The sequence below is a fragment of the Orbicella franksi genome, chromosome 4 (assembly GCF_964199315.1).
Source record: "Orbicella franksi chromosome 4, jaOrbFran1.1, whole genome shotgun sequence".
Classification (NCBI taxonomy): Eukaryota; Metazoa; Cnidaria; class Anthozoa; order Scleractinia; family Merulinidae; genus Orbicella; species Orbicella franksi.
The window spans coordinates 24,240,861-24,261,972 of NC_138148.1; the positions used below are offsets into that span (position 1 = coordinate 24,240,861).

Below are 21,112 nucleotides of genomic sequence, written 5' to 3' on the forward strand. Positions count from 1 at the left end.
TTTTATTCTGATTGGTCTTGTGCAGGAGTTAATCAGGCCAAAGGGTTGCTAGATCAAAAGTTTGACTTTTTAAAGTATAAGGATTTTCAAACTCGCTACAAAGTTAATACCACTCTTTTAAGGTACTAGGGTGTAGTCTCTGCCCTGGCAAAATTAAAAAAGTCTTTTCAGGTACAGGCTACAATGAACTCTGAAGACCAACTTACTCGTAGTCAAAAGTTACTATTGTCCTCAAGCTTTTGCAATGAGATGTATGAGTTAATTGTCACAGGAATCACTTCATCACCTGATAAAAGCCAGAGTAAATAGATAGCTGACTGTGAAAATTACAAAAACTTCATAGAATGGGATAAGTCATATATTTTGCCTTGTTACGAAAAATTGTCTAAGTCAAGTTCTGGAACAATCTAGAACTGGAAGTCATTCAGCCGTGACTAATTTGTATAAGAACATTCTAATCCTTACATAATTACTCAGATTAGAAACTGTGTCAAACTACTTAATTTAGCTTGTAATAGAAGTTTCTAGAACTTTAAGCCTCATGTATATTAGAGCGAGAGGTTCTTCTGTAAGAGAGATTGATTCAAATTTGAAGAAGCTTAGTGCTGTAAATTCCTGAAGTTACCTTACGGAAATAAATTAGTTTGTTGCTGTTACCAGCAATCCTGAGTTCTGTCTGGAAACAACCCTGGTCTACAAAGATACTCGTAACATGCCTTTCTATTGCACGAAAGAAACCAAACTTTAGACTTTCCAATTTAAGCTTCTTTACAGAAGAATTGCAATGAATGATTATCTCTATAAAATAGGTATCTCTTTAACAGACATACGTACTTTCTGTGAACAAGAAAAACAAAAGCCTAATTCATCTCTTCTGGGACTGTGAATTCATTCAAACCTTTTGGCAAAACATCCAACAGTGGTTGATACAGCTTCAGATAAAGCCACAGAACTTTTCTTTGACCCTACCAATCTGCCTGGGACTAGTTGATAGTACAGAGGATGTACTTCTACACCATGTACTTCTACTTGGCAGATATCACATTTATTTGTCGAAAATAAAGAATACTCTCCCAAATGTACAAGTATTTTCACAAACTTTCCTTAAGTGTCAGGAGGAGGAGGAATGCAAGTGTGAAATGACTAATAATGTAGGTTCATCTTCAGGTGACACAGATTATGAGATGCAGAAGAGAGATTCAGAAGAAAACCCTGAGCAAAAATTCCTTGTTTTCGAGTCCTGCCTAAAGTTACTTGTGAAATTTTGCTCAAAATGTGGTGGAACCATTTTTGAATCTGTTGAAAGAACTAGTGGCAGTATGTTTTCAGTGAAAATGCTGTGTATCTATAATCTTCTGACTTGCTGGGATTCACAGCCACTGTCAAAAATATTGCAGCAGGTAATTTACTCTCCTCAGCTGCCATTCTGTTCAGTGGCAATACATTTTCTTATATTGCCCAGTTTGCATCCTTTCCGAATTTGAAGTTCCTCAGCCATACCACATATTACACTATACAAAACAAGTATCTGTTTCCTGTGGTAGACAAAGCCTGGAAAGAGGAAAGAAGTTCAGTATTAGATGCAGTTAAAAGCAATGGGTCAGTCAATTTGATTGGGGATGGAAGCTGTGACAGTCCAGGTCAGAATGCCAAATATTGCACATACACTATGATGACAGATGAAGGAAAGGTGGCAGCATTCAATGTCGTACGGGTAACAGAGGTAACTTGGTCTAATTTGATGGAAAAGGAACGGCTCGAGAGGTGCATTCAAGACCTTGCCAGAGAAGAAGTCACCATCAAGAGAATTGCCACCGACCACCATACTTCCATCTCAAGTTCAATGAAAAAGGACCATGGTGGAATCGACCGCCAGTATGATGTTTGGCATTTGTCAAAGTGGGTGATGAAAAAACTTTCCAAGAAGGCTAAAGTGAAAGGCTGTGAAGATCTTCCATGGATCTGTTCAGTCTCAAACCAGATGTGGTGGTGTTCCGCAACATGTGATGGCAATGCTGAAGTGCTGAAAGAAAAGTGGACGTCAGTCCTGTTTCACGTGACAAACAAACACAAGTGGAATGGCTACACCCACTTTCATGAGTGTTGCCATCCAAGACTGACCAGTGCTCAGATCAGGAAAAAGAAGTTGCTGAAGCCTAATACCCCTGCCTATATTGCCCTTGAGGAGGTGGTGCTCAACAAGAAGATCTTGAAAGACATTGAAAAGCTGACTAAATTTTGCCATACTGGAGAGCTTGAGGTGTATAACTCTGAATATTTGAAGTACTGCCCAAAGCGTGAGCATTTTTCACACAAAGGCATGGTGGCACACCCACAACTCACAGCACTTGAGCACAATGCAAACTGGGGAAGAAAGCAGGCAGTCATACAATCTGGGCCATGTGCTGGTGAAGCCAGGTACAAGGTCAGCTTCCCAAAGGCACAGAAACAGTGGGTGGCTAAGCCAGTAAAAGAAGAAAATCCTATGCACATGTTATGGTCTTGATGGACACTGTTGCCAATGCCTGTGAAACCGGTGAAGTTAAAATTGAACCTGAAGCATGCCATCTCCCCAAAGACATCTTGGGGACTGTACCTCCAAGCAAACAAGAACTTGTCCATAAACACCAGTCCAGGTTTAACCGATAAAAACTCTACAATTTGGCTGCACGAATGTGGAGTAATTTGCATGCAAATGTGATTCAGTACAACTCAAATGAGTGAGAGTCAATAATTACGGCTATAATGTTTCCCTGGGGAATCAGTGATCTCAGTGCGTTGAAGGGATTTGGATTGTTTTGACATGACATTTTATCATCCATTATAATATAGGTAGGACCCTGTGCACATTCTGATTGGTCAAAAACCCTTGTTTTATCAGACTATAAAACATAGAAAAAGTAGGTTAGCTTAAGGTCATTCCCCGGTATTGCATTGTGCATCCCTACTACACATAATTTCATGCGTGATTAGCGCGCGCATTAAAAAATGGCGGCTTTTTCTTTGCAGCTGGACCTCGCCATAGAGGTAAATCGTCATTTTCTCAAAAACGAGCACGGTGACCTATCATTTTTTTCTGTTGTGTTGAATTGAGTCAAATTTCTCCATGTAAAATAAATATGGGTTAATTCTCAGTGTTGAGCAAGAAACAATCGTCGGAAACGTGAATTTAGCAAGCAATCATGACTATAATCATTGTGCTATTGTAAGGTTTGTATGGCATAAACAAGGTGCTGTTGCTCCTAAATGAACATGGGGACCCCTCATTTTTATTTCCAAATTTAAGTTCCTACAATATAAACAGTCAATAGGCAAAGTTTGACAAAAATCTCTACAGGTTCTATTTCAGTGGAATGACCTTAAAAATTATGTTTCATAATCTTGTTGCTGTTCTACAAAAAATGGAGTATATTGTGTTGTTTATAGGAACAGGGATTCAATATTACTGAGTCTTGGTATGATCGACTTTACTCCAGGAGGGTGATTTTAAACTGATTTAGTAAGGTCTAAAATATAGCATAGCAGTGCATATTGCCTCTCTAAATGCTTGTGAGATCACAATAGCTATGAATAAAATGAACAAAAGCATGCAAGAGCGATTTTATTTTTATTCTTTGTTTATTGTGTTTGTTTACAATTCTTGAGCACGTGAGCGTTTGATCTTGACAGCATCTCCAAAACATCAAACACCGTTTGATTCATGGTGCCTCGACACATCGGTTAAATTGCATTGTTTATGTTAGAAAGTATATCTAGAAACTCTTACCAGTCTAGATTTCTGGACCAAGAATTTTTGTCATTGTGTTGATGTTCCTCTAATTCTCCTTCTTCTTCCATGCCTTCTTTGCTGGAAGAAAACTCTGGTTCAAACTGGTATGGCCAAATCACATTTTCAGGCATATTTTCATCGTCAATAGAAAGACTTGATTGAGATGAATGCAAAGAGGTTTTGTCATCAGACATTTCAAAGTGTCTGAAACTAAACTAGCTCAATATACTCACTTTGGCTCCTCAAGCAAAACAAAAGCAAAGCAATGCGGCATCATGATCTGATGTCATGTTTTAATCCGCTGATCCTTTAAGCTCCCGCGATCAAAAGGGAACATGGCAGGTGCAATCCAAAGCTTAGGATCGATTTTTCATAAAATCATTCATCATCAATATAAATTATTGCTGTAAAATTGATCCATCCTATGTTAACATCAATACAAAACATAGTTAAAATTGGCCTTAAGTTCCCCTTCAACGGCCACCAGGTACTTATCTTTGTCAAGGGCTTTGCTTTTGTTGCGGGTAGTACTTTGGATTTGAAACCACCATAGCAGCAGCAAACTTCTCGAGAGCCTTCTCACTGTCTTGTCTTATCTGTTTGAAAGCTTCTAACTCTGCGAGACGCAGTGTGAGAGCTCTACATTTCCCACCATACTTCCGTTCTAGTTGAGACTTGGCAGCTTCATATGCTGCCTCAGAAAGACCAAGCTTCTCAATAACCTTAAGGTCTTGACCTTGGAGGCATTCACACAGTCTTAACAGCTTGTATTTAGGTGTAGCTCTGGCTCAGTCAACACACAAGTGAAAGGCTGCCTTTCCAGCAAATTTGGGAATGTTTACTGTCTCAGTAATTGCAGTTCGGCCGATTTTGCTTGAGACACAGATTTAGCTCATTTTCTGTGCATTGTAAGACATTCAAGTACCTATACTAAAACCACAATCCGTTTGATCGTATCTCTTTATTTTTCAGAGTTTTATGGAAATTAAATTTCACTCGAGCCAAGGCCTGTCGTGACACTTTTCAAGACTTAAATTTGAGACAACTTTGGAGGACAATTTATGAAAAACTATGAGATTCAGCAAAAAACAAATACCACAGCCATGTATATTAACTCTATCTTATCCATCAAGGCGACTTTCATGAACATTGCGTTTCAATCAAGCAAACAGGAAGACTTGAGTGACACCTTATTGGTTCGCTTAAGTCACACATGCGAAAACCGATGAAATTCAATTCATAGCTAGGAAGTAGGTACCATAGAAAAGGTAACTACAGAAAAAAACTTTGCAGCCCGACCTTTACTAAAACTTTATAACTTTATAATTCTGAACGTTGTCGCTCATTGTGTTCAATAGACTGCTTTCATATTTTAGATCACGCCACTACCAGCTTTCAACTCAAGATAAAGGAGGCTATTCATATTCAAAAAGAACTACCTTCCCTCAATCAGCAATTACACCATGTAAATCTAAAATTATCCTTTTAACTTACACCTTTTCACGTTCTGTTGTTACTATTTGTCTTAATTAGCATTTTTGCCTACTTATTATTCAACTTGCTTTGTAATCATTCATTCAACTGAAGATGACAGAAGCTCTGTCGAAACATGTCTTGCAAACTTAAAAAATTGGTCGTTTTCCTTAAAATATTTACATGTCTGCTGCTATCTAGAACTTTATAACTCCGTGAACTTAGCTAATTTTCGGCAATCTCCAAGTTTGGCTGCCATCATGAGGGACTTGTCAACATGAGTCGTAGCAGATATAAATCAAGCAGGTAGGTCTAAAACTGTTAGAAATACATATGAAAGCAATTCAAATGAACTTTACTTTCAATTCAAGCGGCAAAATTTGAAATTGTTAAACTTACCATTCCTACACCCCCATGTGACCATTTCTTCCAGCAACAATTCAAACACTACAACTAGTGTTCGAATTCCCCTCGTCGATTGCACCATAAAAAATAACCTGTGCCACCCAAGCTTCGATTCGAATGTGAAGTACAAATAACATAACTGCTTCATCTTAGAGGCAATATCACCTGGTATTTTGATTTTCTGATCGACGAGAACAGTGATCAGGAAGCGATGTTTACCTCATAAACGTGACCACTGACCAGCCGGTGAGTGAAAACAGCACAGCTCAGTGGCGAGGGGAGGGGTGTGGGTTGGGTGCGGGCAGATTATCAGAAGATTTTTGGGAACATTCGAACATATGCATTAAAGTATCATAATAAGCATAAGGACTCTCAGTCTTAATGCAAAGGCATGCATGCTTTGTCTTGCAGACAACTTTTGTTATGCTTAGTATTCTTTTTTCCTTTCAAATACATTTTGTTCCACAAAGGACTGGCATCAATCCATAGATTTATAACCAGATCTTACCATGTAAACAAATGTGTTTAGATAATCGAGATAACCATTAAACCTCTTGTATCGCATCGGTAGTAACATGTCTTGTCTTTGCCCAACCGTGAGAGCGTGTAGCAGCAAAGATGCGAGACATGAGTCTCGTGTCTCGCAGCTTCTCTATGCTCACAGGATACGTGTGAACTCACTATCTTTAAGAAAAATAAGAGACTGCTCACAGTCTATATTCCGTTCAACCATTTCATAAGAGTGAAAAAGTAAATTGAGTGAAAAAGTCACAAACCCATTCTTTACCTCGCGAGTGTGATCACTGACCACTCACAAAGTACAGTAGGCTTCTCTGGGGCATGGAAATTGAAATCGTATCAAGTATACAAAGTTATAGTGAGTTCCTTTAGATCTCCTAAACTTGTATCATGTTGGAAACAGTTATAGTTACAGGAAGAAGCTGTTTGTTAGTGAGATGTTTATTGTCTTAGGACTGCTTTTTGAATAGCAAAGATGGAAAAAAACTATGGTTCATTGCGTGGCTTAAGTGGTTTGGTACGGCTTTCTGAATGTAATGATGAAGTAAAACATCATCTGATAAGCTGCCACCTGTTTAAAGAGGTCCTGAGTGAAAATGAGCTAATCTTGGCAAGGACTCGCCTATTTCAACTCACTCAGGAGGATAAAAAAAAATGTGGATTTGATATAGGCATCATACATTGGGGAAGTTTTGGAGAAGTGCAAAAGATAACATGTCATTATCCTGGTCATGCTGGTGTCAGGGAGCGTATCCAAGGCTGTTTCCATACTTAAGGAAATCTGTACTTTCTTCAAACTCCCATTTAAATCTAGGGATTCCAAAGCTGTCCTAATGTCAAAAATAAAGGAAATGACTCATGAATGCCAGTGCTCTGTAGAAGGATAATTACAACATCAAGCAGCGATGCAATGGCCCCTGTTGCTGTCAATAATGGAGAGATTGTAAGTTGGTTATGAAAATTACACTTTTTTCTTTTTTTGCTTTGACTTTTTGATGTGGTTTTGTCACAATTTGAACAAACACCTGTCATTCTTACGTAATGTTTTAACAGGAAACCAAACAGCATCATTTTATTTCCAAGTAGGTATATATTCAGTTGTTCTTAGCCACCATTTTGCCAGAACAAAGTATATGTATATATAGGTATTTAGTTTGGTACACAAAAAAACAGTTTACTTGTAAAAACCTTTGTGTTTTTTATATCTTTACATACTTATAAAAAATTGCAGAGGGTAACTGACAAGGAAAAAACTTTCCTTTTAGCCAACAGGGAGTCGTGCAGAGGCATGGGGTGAAAGCAACCAAAAAATTAGGAGTAGGAGGAGGAGCTTATTCAGCCAGCCTTTTGCATGTATTTGTATATTCAATGTAATAAACGCGGTACACCAAAAAATCAGTTTACTTATAAAACTCTTTGTCGTTTCGTATGAAAAAAATGTACAGGAAAATTGCAAATGAAAAGAATAGGGTTTAGTGATAAAAGGCCAGATCGAATCAAGGAATGAGCCGAAACTATGGAGGGGGAATTGTGACAAAAATGCCATTGAATCACATTTCATGCCATTGGATCATCAATGCTATGTCATTGAATCAAACATCGTTCTATCCGACAATATTTTTCATGTCATTGGATCGTATGTCATTCTATCGGACCATATTTTTCATGTCACTGGATCGAACTTCATGCCATTGGATCGGACTTCATGCCATTGGATCGGACTTCATGTCATTGGATCAAACTTCATGTCATTGGATCGAACTTCATGCCATTGGATCAAACTTCATGTCATTGGATCAAACTTCATGTCATTGGATCAAACTTCATGTCAATGGGTCCAACTTCATGTCATTGGATCAAACTTCATGTCATTGGATCAAACTTCATGTCATTGGATCAGACTTCATGCCATTGGATCGGACTTCATGTTATTGGATTGAACTTCATGTCATTGGATCCAACTTCATGTCATTGGATCAAACTTCATGTCATTGGATCAAACTCCATGTCATTGGATCAAACTTCATGTCATTGGATCGGACTTCATGCCATTGGATCGAACTTCATGTCATTGGATCGAACTTCATGCCATTGGATCGGACTTCATGCCATTGGATCGGACTTTATGTTATTGGATCATGCATCATTCTAATGGACACTGTGGGTGCTGTCCTTTACGTCACTTAATCGGAATTTATGTAATTGGATTGGAATTCGTGTCATTGGATCATACATCATTCTATCAGACCATAATACCTCGTGTGCCACAATATCTTTGTTTCATTTGATCTTACATTATTTAAGCGCCCAAATCCTCATGTCGGCAAGTGCATTATAATACGGTACATTATAAATATCATACAAGAAGTACCTACCTAAAAATTGTCTCCAGGGTGCTTTTCAGGCATAATTTTTAAAAATGGCGGTCACTGAAGAGGGTCAGCATCAAACGGTACAAGAACTGATAGTAAACAACGTAAAAACCGTTCTTGTTGATGTTATAAATCGGCTCAATTCGAATACAGGTCTTGATTATAGCTTATATAAGGTTGAATGGCTATGTTCACTGATTTTGAGACTGGGTGGAATGTTTGAAGAAGAATTGTTCCCAAACTTGCTTCAAGCTCGCCACCTAATATTACAGATGGTGAATGAGGATTCCTTCGACGACTACAGTACCATGAGAGCAGTGATAGCAACTGGAAGTAAAGGAAGGCCGAAACTCGACATCAGCTGAAACCAGCTAGAGTATTATCTTGAGAAAGGTTTTAAGGGCATTGACATAGCCAAGATGCTTAGAGTCAGTGATAAAACAGTGAACAGAAGACTCCATGAATTTGGAATCTCGGTTCGTGCAAGTTATTCAAGTATGAGTGAAGCAGAATTAGATGCTGTCATCCAGGATATACTTCATAGTTTCCCAAATTGTGGGTACAAGTCCATGCGTGGCCATCTCCTGTCCAAGGGCCACAAAATTCAAGAAGAAAGAATCAGAGAAGCAATGAGAAGAGTTGACCCTGAAGGTAATATATCAATGTCAAGACAGTAAGAGAAGACGTGGGAGGTGGGTCATTAATACAGAAGAACCCCAATTAAGCAGCCACCCTCCAGGAAAGGACAAGTGGCTTTAAAATGTTGCATGTATTTTCAATCAAGTTGTTAACAATTAGAAGGTTTCACACCTTTTCCTTTGGGTTGCTTGTCATCATGTTGTAGGCACTGCTGTCAGAGGTCTCCAGATTTGTGTGACACAGAAGATCTTACAATGTAAGGGCCCCTTTAGCCCTTTGGCACATGGATAGTCACCATAAACTGGTGAGGTATGTGTATTTGCCATGAAAACAGCTCATGTTTCTTTCAAGGGTGAATTAATGAATTAATGAATTCGTTTCCAGAAATTTGACTATATTCATTGCTTTAATATTCCATTCTTGAAGTGAATATTTCAACATTGAATGGCGACTTGATTGTTGATTGGATTGTTGTCTGGCTTCACGCAATAAGCATGTAGGAATTTGGCCAAAATTTGCATAATTTTGACTGCAACTGGTAAACTGTCATATGTCACACTGTTTTCTCATCATTTTGTTTGTCACTTGCTTTTCTTAACCCTCTCATGATAGAAAAAGAGAGAGGTAGAGATTTTAGTGGACTCAAAAGGCTCAAAATGCTGCTGGCAGAAGAGAAAGTGGGAAAAATGTTGTTACCCAGTTGTTGTTTTTATGGAAATTAGGGATATTTTGTTGCACTAAGTCAGGCATCATGAAATCAACATTTTTGTTTTGAATCAAGTTGCCATTTCAACATTGAAATATTCCTTTCAAAAATAGAATATTGAAGCAAAGAATGAAGTCAAATTTCTGTAAATGAATTCATTAATTCACCATTGATAGGAACACTTGAGGTGTTTTGTTTATTTGCTATTTTCTCCTTTTGTACATCATGTCCATGTTGCTTTTTAGGTGGAAATTTGTCATACATGGGCATATTGATGGATTTTCTAGAAAGATCATGTTTCTTCGATGCAATGGAAACAATCAGGCTGACACTGTCCTTGACTTGTTCTTGGAAGCAGTCAATGTCCATGGTCTGCCATCACGAGTAAGATCAGATCACGGAGTGGAAAATGTGAATGTTGCTTGGTACATGCTTACTCATCCAGCAAGAGGACCAGGAAGGGGCAGTATAATCGCTGGGCCAAGTGTACACAATCAACGGATAGAACGATTGTGGAGAGACTTGTTTGCAAGCTGTATCTACATTTATTATTCAGTATTCTAGTTTCTTGAGGAATCCGGGCATTTAGAGTTGTCCAACAACATCCACATGTTCTGTTTGCATTACACATTTCTACCAAGAATAAAGCAGCACCTCCATGATTTTGCGAGTTCCTGGAATGATCACCCAATCAGAACTGCAAGAAACAAAACACCAAACCAGCTTTGGATAATTGGTTTAATTGACAATGCAAGAATCATGGAAGTTTCTATGGAGCAACAGGTGGGAGAGCTTTCTTATCTTATTTCCCTCAACATTTGTAGGCCAATGACAATCTCTTTGAAATGGCTTAAGGATGTTCAGCGTTAAAATATTATATACCTCCCCGTCTTCGGAATTCTATACAGGAATTCTAGTACACAGCTTCGTTGATGAATAACTTTTGTAGGTATAAATTTACTAGCATTCTTCGTGAATGCTGTTCACTGATTGGCTTTGCTACTATCTATTGTTCTTGATTGTAAGTAGCAGTTATTGAGAAAATGGCACCTGCTTCTTCCCGTTTGCAAAATGTTTTTAGTGACTGTAAAGATTTGGATAGTCTTGTTGTTAGTTTTGAGCATCTAGTTGCTTTATACCAAAACAATAAGATTATTCACTTGATTATTAGATCCTTTTATAGTTGACTTGGGCTTTGCCCTCATCAGCTATCACACAATAGAAATCTCATGCTCATAATCTAATTGTTAAGTAGAATTTATAAAGATTATCAAAGAAAACAAATTGAGATTGCTTTACAAGTCTCTTAAAAATTCAGTGCCATCAAAGTGAAAGCTACCCAATTTCTAATCCATTGTGGCCAACAATAATTACTTTAATATTATTTAGTGGAAGATTTTCTCTTTGGGATGTTTTTGTGTATCTAGACAACAGACAGGTTTATTATAATAATTTCATCGGTTATTGTGGCATATTTTTGTGCTAATGGAGAATTCAGCAGGCTAAAATATATTTTATCTCACTGCCGTGGACCAATCAGAAACAAGAAAGTAACAAGCTAGCCAATCAGAGCTGCAAATGAGGGCAATCTATGAAGACTGTCACCCATCTGTAATTTCCTGTTCTTTTCATTCATTTTGTATAAATCTTGCCTTAGCAGAATTGGGATGACTATGGCATAGACTGTGATGGGCCCCTCCCAGAGAGTTGTCAAGATGAGGAGGCTGTGATCATCCCGAATATTCCGAACCCACTAACAGACAGTGATTATCATGACCTAATCCATGCCATAAATCCAATAACAGCATGACAATAGTTATGGGATTGATGTGTACTTGAGTGCTTGCAACTTTGTTGCGGAGAGACTCTCATTGCAGTGAACAGTCAATCTCTGGCGATGACTGGCAGGAGGTGTTAGGAGTCTAAATTTGTGATTCAGAAGTTTAGTCAGAGAACAAATTCGAGAGAAAATAACCCTCTAAAACCAAATCCTGGGAATATTGTGTTCTGGCATGCTAGTTCCAGCACTAAATCAGAGCAATGATAACTGTGTTTACTGTTATCTCAGAGCTAATCAAGATACAGTTTAGCAAATACTTGTTTCTCTTTTATTGATGACAAATCAACTCATTATCAACTCATTGCACTAGGCACCTACTGGTATCTGTGTGTTTCTAACAAAGAAGTAATGTTGTGTTAATCCTATGTTATCTGGTATAAATGACCTACTGGGTACTTCCCACTAATGTAACTACATGTATGTATCCCATGTCATTTTAATCACATGATTCATATTTGAATGCCAATGTGGCTTTTTACATAAAAAAAGCTCTAATAAAACTGGAACCTAAAAATTTATAACTTGAAAATCTCTGAACAACAAGAAAACAACTAAAATTTACCATTTCAACTGAAATGCAATAACACAGGCCTTTTACATGCAATTAAAATCATCATATGATATTCTTATATTTCTGAATTTCAACATTGCAAAAACAAACACAACAGTGAAAATTGTACACCTGTATGATAAAGACACGTTCATGCAAATGAAAATCCTTTTGACCCATATCGGATTGCAGTGTCCATGCAGTTCATGAACTCCTGATATGTATTATGGCCAATGGGAAGCAATAAAGACATGAAACAACACTCTGATGTTGGTAACTTGCTGCTCTCATTTGTATTAAACTTAACCACCAAGATCTCTTTTCGTGGAGGTAGGAAATCCCATCCAGTCCAGAAGCAGCACAAGTCATTCAGCCGCGTCTCACCTGCAAGTTTAAGGGAAACATTCATGACCAAATTATTTTTTAGTGTAATGATTATTGTTAGTGGGCACTGGTTGTGTTCTATTGCAGTTTTATGAATGTGTTTGGTTCCCTCATAATTGACATTGAAGTCTATTATTGTTAAATTTTACAGTTATGTTGCAGACCATTAATGGACACAGACCTTGATGAACAACACTTCCCTTAACCCTGCACCAGAATGTCTAAGACCAACATGTTATTGCCGTCATCACTTTAACACCTATTATCTTTTTTGAAGAAGGTGAAACCAAATGAAAAAAAAAAACTTCCAATGTGAAGTTATTTTTTTAATGTACTCACTTTGATATCAGATAAATACCTTCCTTTCTTTGGGCAATTTCCTGCACATATTGCTCAAACATAATTCTTGCCTGGACTTCTTTCTCTCCACTTTCATTGTCATAGGTAACTTTAGCCAGGAATTCTGTAGCACAGATGTGCTTTGCAGCATGAGGCAGAAAAACAATCTCTACCAGTGATGGCTGCTGGGTTAGGAAGCTTTGCAATGTCACCTCATTCATTCCTGTTACAATTTGAATAATAATAATAATGATAATAATGATGATAATAATAATAATTAATAATATTACTAAATAATAATAATTTTAATTTTAATAATAATAAAAGAGTTAAATGTAGGAATCATTACATTTAAACACATGCAGACTGCTACTACTGGTATTCCACTTTCCAGGATTGAAAAACCTTCAAAAACCAGCACATCAAAGGTGTACTATACATGTAATCTTTCAACAAATTTTAGCCCTGTTTCTTGGCATCTTCAGGACAATGTTCATTCAATCACAAGCTACAAAAGCATGACAACTCAGTGTCTTATCTGGGCCACATTCTGAAAGTACATGTGTAAAACATTCAATATGCTAATAAATACACCGCAGATAAAATAATCTTGTCATTACCGGTATTACCTTTAGACATGTCATCCAACTCACGTTTTCTCTTATCAATTACAAAGTACCAAAGCAGTCCTTGAATTAGGACATCTCTACCACTGCAGAGAAGTTCAGGTTCCAAACCAGCCTCCATCATGTAGGTAGCTAGGTTTGCTCTTAGTTCATCTGAAATCTTTTCATCAGCATTCCACTGTTGTAACTGTTGTATCCAAACAAAGATCTGTTACATCCAAGCTTTAATTTAAAGTCAAAATATGTGTTTAAAATAAATTTGTCTTTTTGCATGCACTTAAAAAACTTGACCATCCCAACTGTGCTTTGAAGTGTAAAATCTGTCATTACTTAATTCCTCATTGACATAATCCTCTAGCAATGTGTTAAAAAAATAAAGGGAACAAAACCTCAATATTATTTCTCAGTCCTTATACATGTACTCTGATATGGTGGCATGTCATATCATCCTCTTGGATACCCCAGATTATGGTCCCAAAGACTTGGGTTCTTGTATGCTGTCTTCAGCAAGATGTCCATGATCATATTCAGAGCAAGAAAACATGGAAATTGAGGTGTTATCCATTGATGAATAGGGAAGAAAACTATATGGGTAGCTTAAAAGATAGATGACTTTAGTGTACACGTAACCTGCACTAGCTTTCACTGTATTAAGCTTTAGAAAAAATAATTAGCAACTATTCCATGAGTACAAATGCTTGTTTTATTAAAAACACCCAAGGAATTGCGATATTTGAGCTCCCTGCCTGTTCTTCGCTGACACTTATACCTAAGGTACCATATTTGTGTTTCATGGTATATTAGCCCATTTCTCACAATGGCTAAGCCAATTAAAACTCTGGAATTGCATTAACCAATAATCCAGTTTTAAATATAATTATTATAAAAGAAAATTATTTCAAACCCTAACAAACCTCTTGTATGGTCTCCCGCAGGATAAGATCAGGAAGATCCTCCAGTACTATTGGGGGAGGATTCTTTGCTAGGTCATCATGAGACCAGTAGTGCTTTGCCACGGGAGAGAGTCCATAAACACCAGGCCCTCCATGTAATATGGAGTGACCAATCATCTTGCCAATGGCGGTATATGCTCCCATCTGCTGCCCAATCTGGTTGTGTATGGAAAGTAAATGGTCAAGCTCTCCTTCAAAGAACAAAATGGGTCTCCCTTCACCATGAATTCCTTCTTGTAGAATCTTCATGGCACAGACAAAAAACTCCCTAACTGGCCCCGCACGAACTCCTTCTTCACCTTCAAACCGCACCCTGGGTGGTACTCTCAAGTTCTTTCGGGGGTCTTTATACAAACCCAAAATATCGTTTTTGAGCTCTTCATGTCCTTCCATTCTGCTGACAAAGAAACGCTCTCTTGGTTTATCCCTTTGCTTGTTGCTTCTCTGAAAATCTTCTAAGGCATCCATGGGACTTAAAGTCTGGGTATAAGTTCTCATCTTTTCTGGTGTTGTTTTTGACGTGAATGCTGGAGTCAAAAGATCAACGTCGCTGTCGTGGTCCTCATAACCTAAAAAATTGTAATACAGCAAGAGAGGTAAAAATTACTATAATGAAAACAGTCATCACAACAATGAGTAATCATGTCTAAGCTGGCTGCCTACTGTAAATTTTGACTTCAAAAAATTAGGTATTTTGGTCCAAATGGCCCTTTATAGAAGGGGTTGCTAACCAAATTTGCTTGCTCAGGTGGGTTCAGCCGTATGTAAATAAGTTTTCCTGTAGCTGGATAAATCTCAATACTCACTATTAGGGATTATTTTTTGTTCCTTTTTTCTTAATTTTCTTAAAGAAATTTTGTAAAGACCGAGCCGGAAGTTATGTTACACATAAGAGTGAACCGGAAGTTATGTTACACGTGTGGGGCGATTGACAGTTCAAAAATAAAAGTCCCTGGATTTTGGGGAGAAGCGCTTATGCCATCAGAAAAAAAAATTGTGTGGATGTTTTGCACTTTTACGGGAATTTCAATGGGAAATCTTGACTTTGTTGGAATTAATTTGGAGTGGAAAATTTATGAACCTAAGGAGAAACACTCACCATTTACCATGTCTGGTATTTCAAGAAATAATCCTAACAACTCCTGTGCAGCAAGGTTGACATCTCCATTGTTATTGAACAATGATTGAGAGATCTGCTGCAAAGCTGCATCTGGACATAACTCCCTACATCGCCAGTTGATAATGCAGAAATGGTGGATGGACACTGAGTCAGACCATATTTACAATCTCTTGTCATTCTAATGATTGGCACAGGAAGAAATTAAGTCAACATTAATAAATATTGTCTATAATAGCTGCAAGATACTTTCCCATCATTTTCCAGCCCTTTATACCTAGATGGGTCAGTACTACCACTCTTTATTGGTTGCTGATACAATAATAGTATGAAACAAATACCCAATCAAGGATAACCAACTTGTGATCATTTTCAGATAAGAGGTCACCACAACAACAGCTGAGTTATGATAGGTTATTGAGTTATTATCAGCATGCCATGTTACAACTTTTTAGCAAGGTATCAAAAATTCTTTCAGATTGAGGACATTCCCAGAGCTTTCAATAATTTCATTTACTTTTCAGCCACAGACCTTTTTACCTTTTTTTACATAATAAAAATTATATGGCAGCTTTTGATAAATGGTTCATGAGCCCATGTTAACTGTAATAATAATTTCTTTCAATCACACCTTTCCTCCTCAGATTGTTCTCTGCATCTATCTACTGCTGGACCTTCAGATACTACTGGTGCCTAATAAAATAATGCAAATAATAACAATGACAAAAACCATAACAATTATGACAATAAGTAAACTGATTTAAACAGTTGATTAATAACTATAGTATCAGTACTGAAACAAATACACCAACCAAAATAAATAAAAAAAATAACAATTTTTTTATACACTGAAACCTGTGATCAGTGATTGAGTCATTGCTTAAGTAAATCCCTGAGTGTATTTAGAATCACCTTTCTCAAAACAGGGAGTGCTGATGTTCCATCTCTGGAAGAAAAGTATATGTCATGAATGTTACACTTTGAAATCTAGCATACACTGCAGGTGCTATGTAACTATGCTGTAAGACGCAAGTACAGCTGGCTACTTTTTGACTATTTGAGGATAATCACTTAAGCTGGAATAATTAACTTTCTGCATCAGAGCATCAACATAGTTTGGAGAATTCAGTTCTCAAATAATGAATTAATTATCAACTAATGCTCCAGTTAAGTTAATGTTTTGTGCCAAATTCAGTTTACCAAATCAGCCATAAAAAAAAAAGTACTGAAATAATATATGTTGCAAAAATAAAGAAGTATATTAAATATTGTTCTAATATTGGGATTGAAGCTGAAGATTAATACATAATTTATATCAAGTCAAAAGGATGCACATTGACTTTTTCTCTGTACTTTACCTTGATAAAGCCAGTGGGGTCATTTTGGATTCACATACATCAACCTAAAATGTACAAGTGAAGTCATTAAAAAGTACCTCATTTAGCACACAAACTCTGATGTGTGATCAAGTTCCATTGTCAATGGCACTTACTACAGTATTCACATTGTAATACTCAAAATCAACACTAACATTTAGTTCATCAACAATCTATGTAAGGTGTACATGACTAATTCGACTGTTTTTAATTGTCATTGATACAATGGGATCATACCTTTTCATCAATCACATCTCTGAAAAACAAAACAGAACAAAAAATACTGAGAACCCAGTCCCATGTTTGTTTTTTAAGTTAATGTATTTTACATAGGTGTCCCCCTTTACAGACATTCTGATCACTGAAGCTGAAAAAATGTCACATTTTTTGAATACTGAATGATTAATATCATCAGGCAACCTTTTGGCTTCACATAATTTATTGTGTGATCCAAAAGTTTCTTTATACTCTTTAACCACCAAATGACTTCCATTCTAACCCCTATGGATAGATTCATTTACCTTGAGGATCTGCCTCCTCAGACCTGTTGGTGTTCTCTCACCTGGGCCATAGCAATCATCAAAGTACAGTTCAAACACTTAACCTTTGGAGAAAGCGCAGCCTAAAAAAAGATATATACTACTGATAATTTAACACCACGTAACACTTAAAATATTTTCCCCATCATTCATAAATGTTACCTCAGGCACATCTGGCTCCTCATCTAGGTCAGCTTGGAGAGGACGAATGTAGGCAACAGCCTGCCCTAACCTGTCCTTAAGATGTGGGGCTGTGTAGCCAAAGGCCCCTGGATATACCAAACGTAGCTGCCTCTGACCACCACCTCCTCCTTCTGCACGGAGGACTTCAAACCCACCTCCACTTTTCAGTTTTGGAAAGCGTTCCTCTAATGCCCAGGCCAACTCCTCATGACTTGCATTTTTCTTAATCGACAAGTGGGCTTTGCCCAAACCCACATCTAACAGCTTACTTAGCCTCTCCCTTGATAGAGTGATATTTTCTTCTTGCAGGCCAAGCAAACAGAAATCATGTGTCCAAGTCTCCTTGGACACAAACATTTTCTTGGCTGGGATATACCCAGCCATCTTTTGTTTTTTAGGGAGTGGCTGACCTCTGCTTGTACGGGATGAACACAATCCTGGAAATCTTCTCCTGAAAATCAATAAAACTTTTGGTTTCCAAAGCAGAGTATGATGCTTGTTAGTATGTACCACACAAGTGAATAGTGCTTTCCGCACAGGCTGATTGGTTAACTCGGAGTGATTAGCAAAGCACTATCTGAGCAGCCCAAGAGAAACAAAATGGCTTTGCCCGTCACTTTGTGTACCGAAAGTAATGTTTTGGTTCACTAGTTATTCAACTTGTGTGGTATATACTAAAACAATTAGTCACCTCAGTGTCAGTGAAAGTGGTGAATATTTACCGAGCCGCAAAGTGGAGAGGTAAATATCCACCACTATTCACCTCCACTTCGGTGAATACTTGTTTATTATAATACAATAAACAGGATATTTCTTTCAACCATGCTGAAGAAAATAACAGATAATGCAAATTTAAAAATTGCTCCTTCTTATTGGCACCCCTCGAGAATTTCAATGCTAGAAAGGACTGGGTTAGGATATAAATATAAGGGGTATAGAAACAAATATAAGCTTGTGGTACAAAAAGTGTAAATTCCAAAAGTACTTTTTACACCAGTTAATTTTGAGCTTTTGATCACTTAAAACTGCTTAAAATACTGATGCTCAAAACGTCGCTAGCGTACAACGCTTGTATCGCTATAATCTGACAACGATAAGGGAAACAGCTGCATACAGACGCTCAGTGATACTTGGGCATTTTTATAAGCTTAACTGTTTCTATCAAAAATACAAACAGGAGAAAAATTATGTTCCATACATGACCGAACTTGAAGCTAGCACCTCTAGCTCAGATTTAGAAATTATCTGCAATAAAAACACAGCGCCAAAAGCAGCAACTCTTTACTCGGGTAGTTTCTAGGGGCGCTTTACGATTACCTGAATTCCATAGGGGCTGACATCTTTGGAGCTTCCACATGCGATGGCGGCAGCTGTCGGTCTAGCGCGTCGCTTTCGCAAGGCTCCGTGCCTTGGGGACTGCTTTCCGTTTTCTCCAGGTGACTTACAACTTCTCTCAGGAGGGACTGTGTCTTGAACATCAAGTTTTCTTCTTCTGCCATGTTTTTTTTGCTTCTGCTATAAATTATATGTAAATATATGCCAGCACTACCCAACTTTCCGGCTCTTGTGTGAATCATGGAATGAGTTGAAACCACTTCAAACCGGTTGCACCCTGGGAACTTTGTGCCTGAATGCATTCTGGGAAATATTATTTTTTATGATGAACCGCTGACCCGATAAAAGTGCTCCAATGAAATGAAATCAATCCAAAAGAATGATAGGATCCAATAACGTAAAGTCCGATCCAATAACATGAAGTCCGATCCAATGGCATGAAGTCCGATCCAATGACATGGAAAATATGGTCCAATAGAATGACATACGATCCAATGACATAAAAAATATTGTCGGATAGAACAATGTTTGATCCAATGACATAGCATCGATGATCCAATGGCATGAAGTGTGATTCAATGGCATTTTTGTCCCAATTCCCCCTCCATACGAAACTAACATAGTTTACTTGACAATTGTATGTCGGGCTTATAAGTGGAAAACGCTAAAAATTGTACACTATACGTAAATGACACTGGTTACTGTTATGGAAAATCATATTTTAGAGTCAGCTTTGTATAAAGCAATGATTTTGCCTGATACCCTCTTGGGAACAGCAAAAAATTATTTAGAACAAACATGCTAAGTATAGTCTTCATTCCGTGCAATGGGGCATAGATAGAAGGTTCTGGAAGGAAAGACACCTTATTTTATACCACTGATGACAAGCAAAAAAGTCATGGATGCCCCGGTTAAAAATATTTAAATAACTCTATTAATTAATACCAGTTCTAATTTAAAGGAAAACGTTATGAGAATAAAATAAAAGTTGTCTGTACGACGAAGCATGCCTTCACTGTCTAGACTGAGTCCTAAAGCTTTTTTAGCATGTATTCGAATATCTTATGACGATAAGCCTGCCAGCCACCCCACCCTGCGCCGTACTGTTTCCACTCAGCGGCTGGTCAGCGGTCACGTTTATGAGGTAAACATGGAGATCACTTCCTGATTACCGTCCTTGTCAATCAGAAAATCAAAATACCAGCATCATATTGCCTCAAAGATGAAGCAGTTATGTTGTTCGTACTTCTCATTCGAGTCGAAGCTTGGGTGGCACAGGTTATTTCTCATGGTGCAATCGACGAGGGGAATTCGAACACCAGTTGTAGTGTTTGAATTGTTGCCGGAAGAAATGGTCGTATGGGGATGTAGGAATAGTAAGTTTAAAGAACAATTTCAAATTTTGCCGCTTGAATTGAAAGTAAAGTGCATTTGAATTGCTTTCATATGTATTTCTCACGGTTTTAGATCTACCTGCTCGATTTATATCAAAATCGGCCAGACCGCTCTTACAGAGACACTCTCTTAAATGCTGCTGAGGATTCAATACTGAGCTGGTCATTGGCAGAGTTTAATGACTGGCCAGTGCCAGGGGTTGACTGAAATGGTTACGACTTGACAAAGGTTGTACTTCAGTGTGGGTTCCAGCTGCTGTTTCATACATATGATGTGAAGATACAATGATTGGAAATACAGCAGATAAATGTACTGGCATGGTCTGAATAGAATTCACGCATGTGTTTAAGGGCTGCTCTGGTAGGGCAGTTGACCACCTATTGTGGTCATTTGAGATACTGAGGCCTGAGGAACAATTGGAGTTGAAGAATATAGAATTCCACTCGATGGAGAAAGTGAAGCTGCCACGCTGTTAACAGGAGGCGTTAACCTGGATAAATCCGTGGATAAAGTACAGGGGTCATTTGTGGCTACTTTTACTGTGGTCATCTGAACCCTTGGAATATTTTGATCCGTTAATGGTTGCTTTGGA

The 21,112-nt window shown here is 37.8% G+C and overlaps 2 protein-coding genes and 1 pseudogene across 5 annotated transcripts in view; 2 read left to right on the top strand and 1 right to left on the bottom strand.

Moving 5' to 3' along the window:
* LOC145485005 (uncharacterized) overlaps positions 1 to 21,112 on the top strand; it is a 105,088-nt pseudogene that overhangs the window by 69,433 nt on the left and 14,543 nt on the right. The window lies entirely within an intron of this gene.
* Positions 1,352 to 12,333, top strand: LOC145485015 (uncharacterized). 3 transcript variants are annotated; one of them, XR_014049121.1, is made up of 2 exons: positions 1,586 to 10,666; positions 11,544 to 12,333. XR_014049121.1 is itself a non-coding variant. In XM_081463662.1 (1 exon), exon 1 carries the CDS (start codon positions 1,670 to 1,672, stop codon positions 2,504 to 2,506), a length of 837 nt encoding a protein of 278 aa, XP_081319788.1. In that variant the 5' UTR covers positions 1,352 to 1,669; the 3' UTR covers positions 2,507 to 11,108. The 3 variants fall into 3 exon arrangements, 1 of the variants encoding a protein (XP_081319788.1); XR_014049122.1 differs by lacking the exon at positions 11,544 to 12,333 and having other exon boundaries at positions 1,586 to 9,486; positions 10,129 to 11,108; XM_081463662.1 differs by lacking the exon at positions 11,544 to 12,333 and having other exon boundaries at positions 1,352 to 11,108.
* On the bottom strand, positions 12,425 to 15,684 carry LOC145485640 (G2/M phase-specific E3 ubiquitin-protein ligase-like). Its single transcript, XM_081464276.1, has 5 exons — positions 15,675 to 15,684; positions 14,537 to 15,144; positions 13,626 to 13,809; positions 13,016 to 13,219; positions 12,425 to 12,657 (listed from the first exon to the last, which is right to left on the bottom strand). Exons 1-5 carry the CDS (start codon positions 15,682 to 15,684, stop codon positions 12,425 to 12,427), a joined length of 1,239 nt encoding a protein of 412 aa, XP_081320402.1.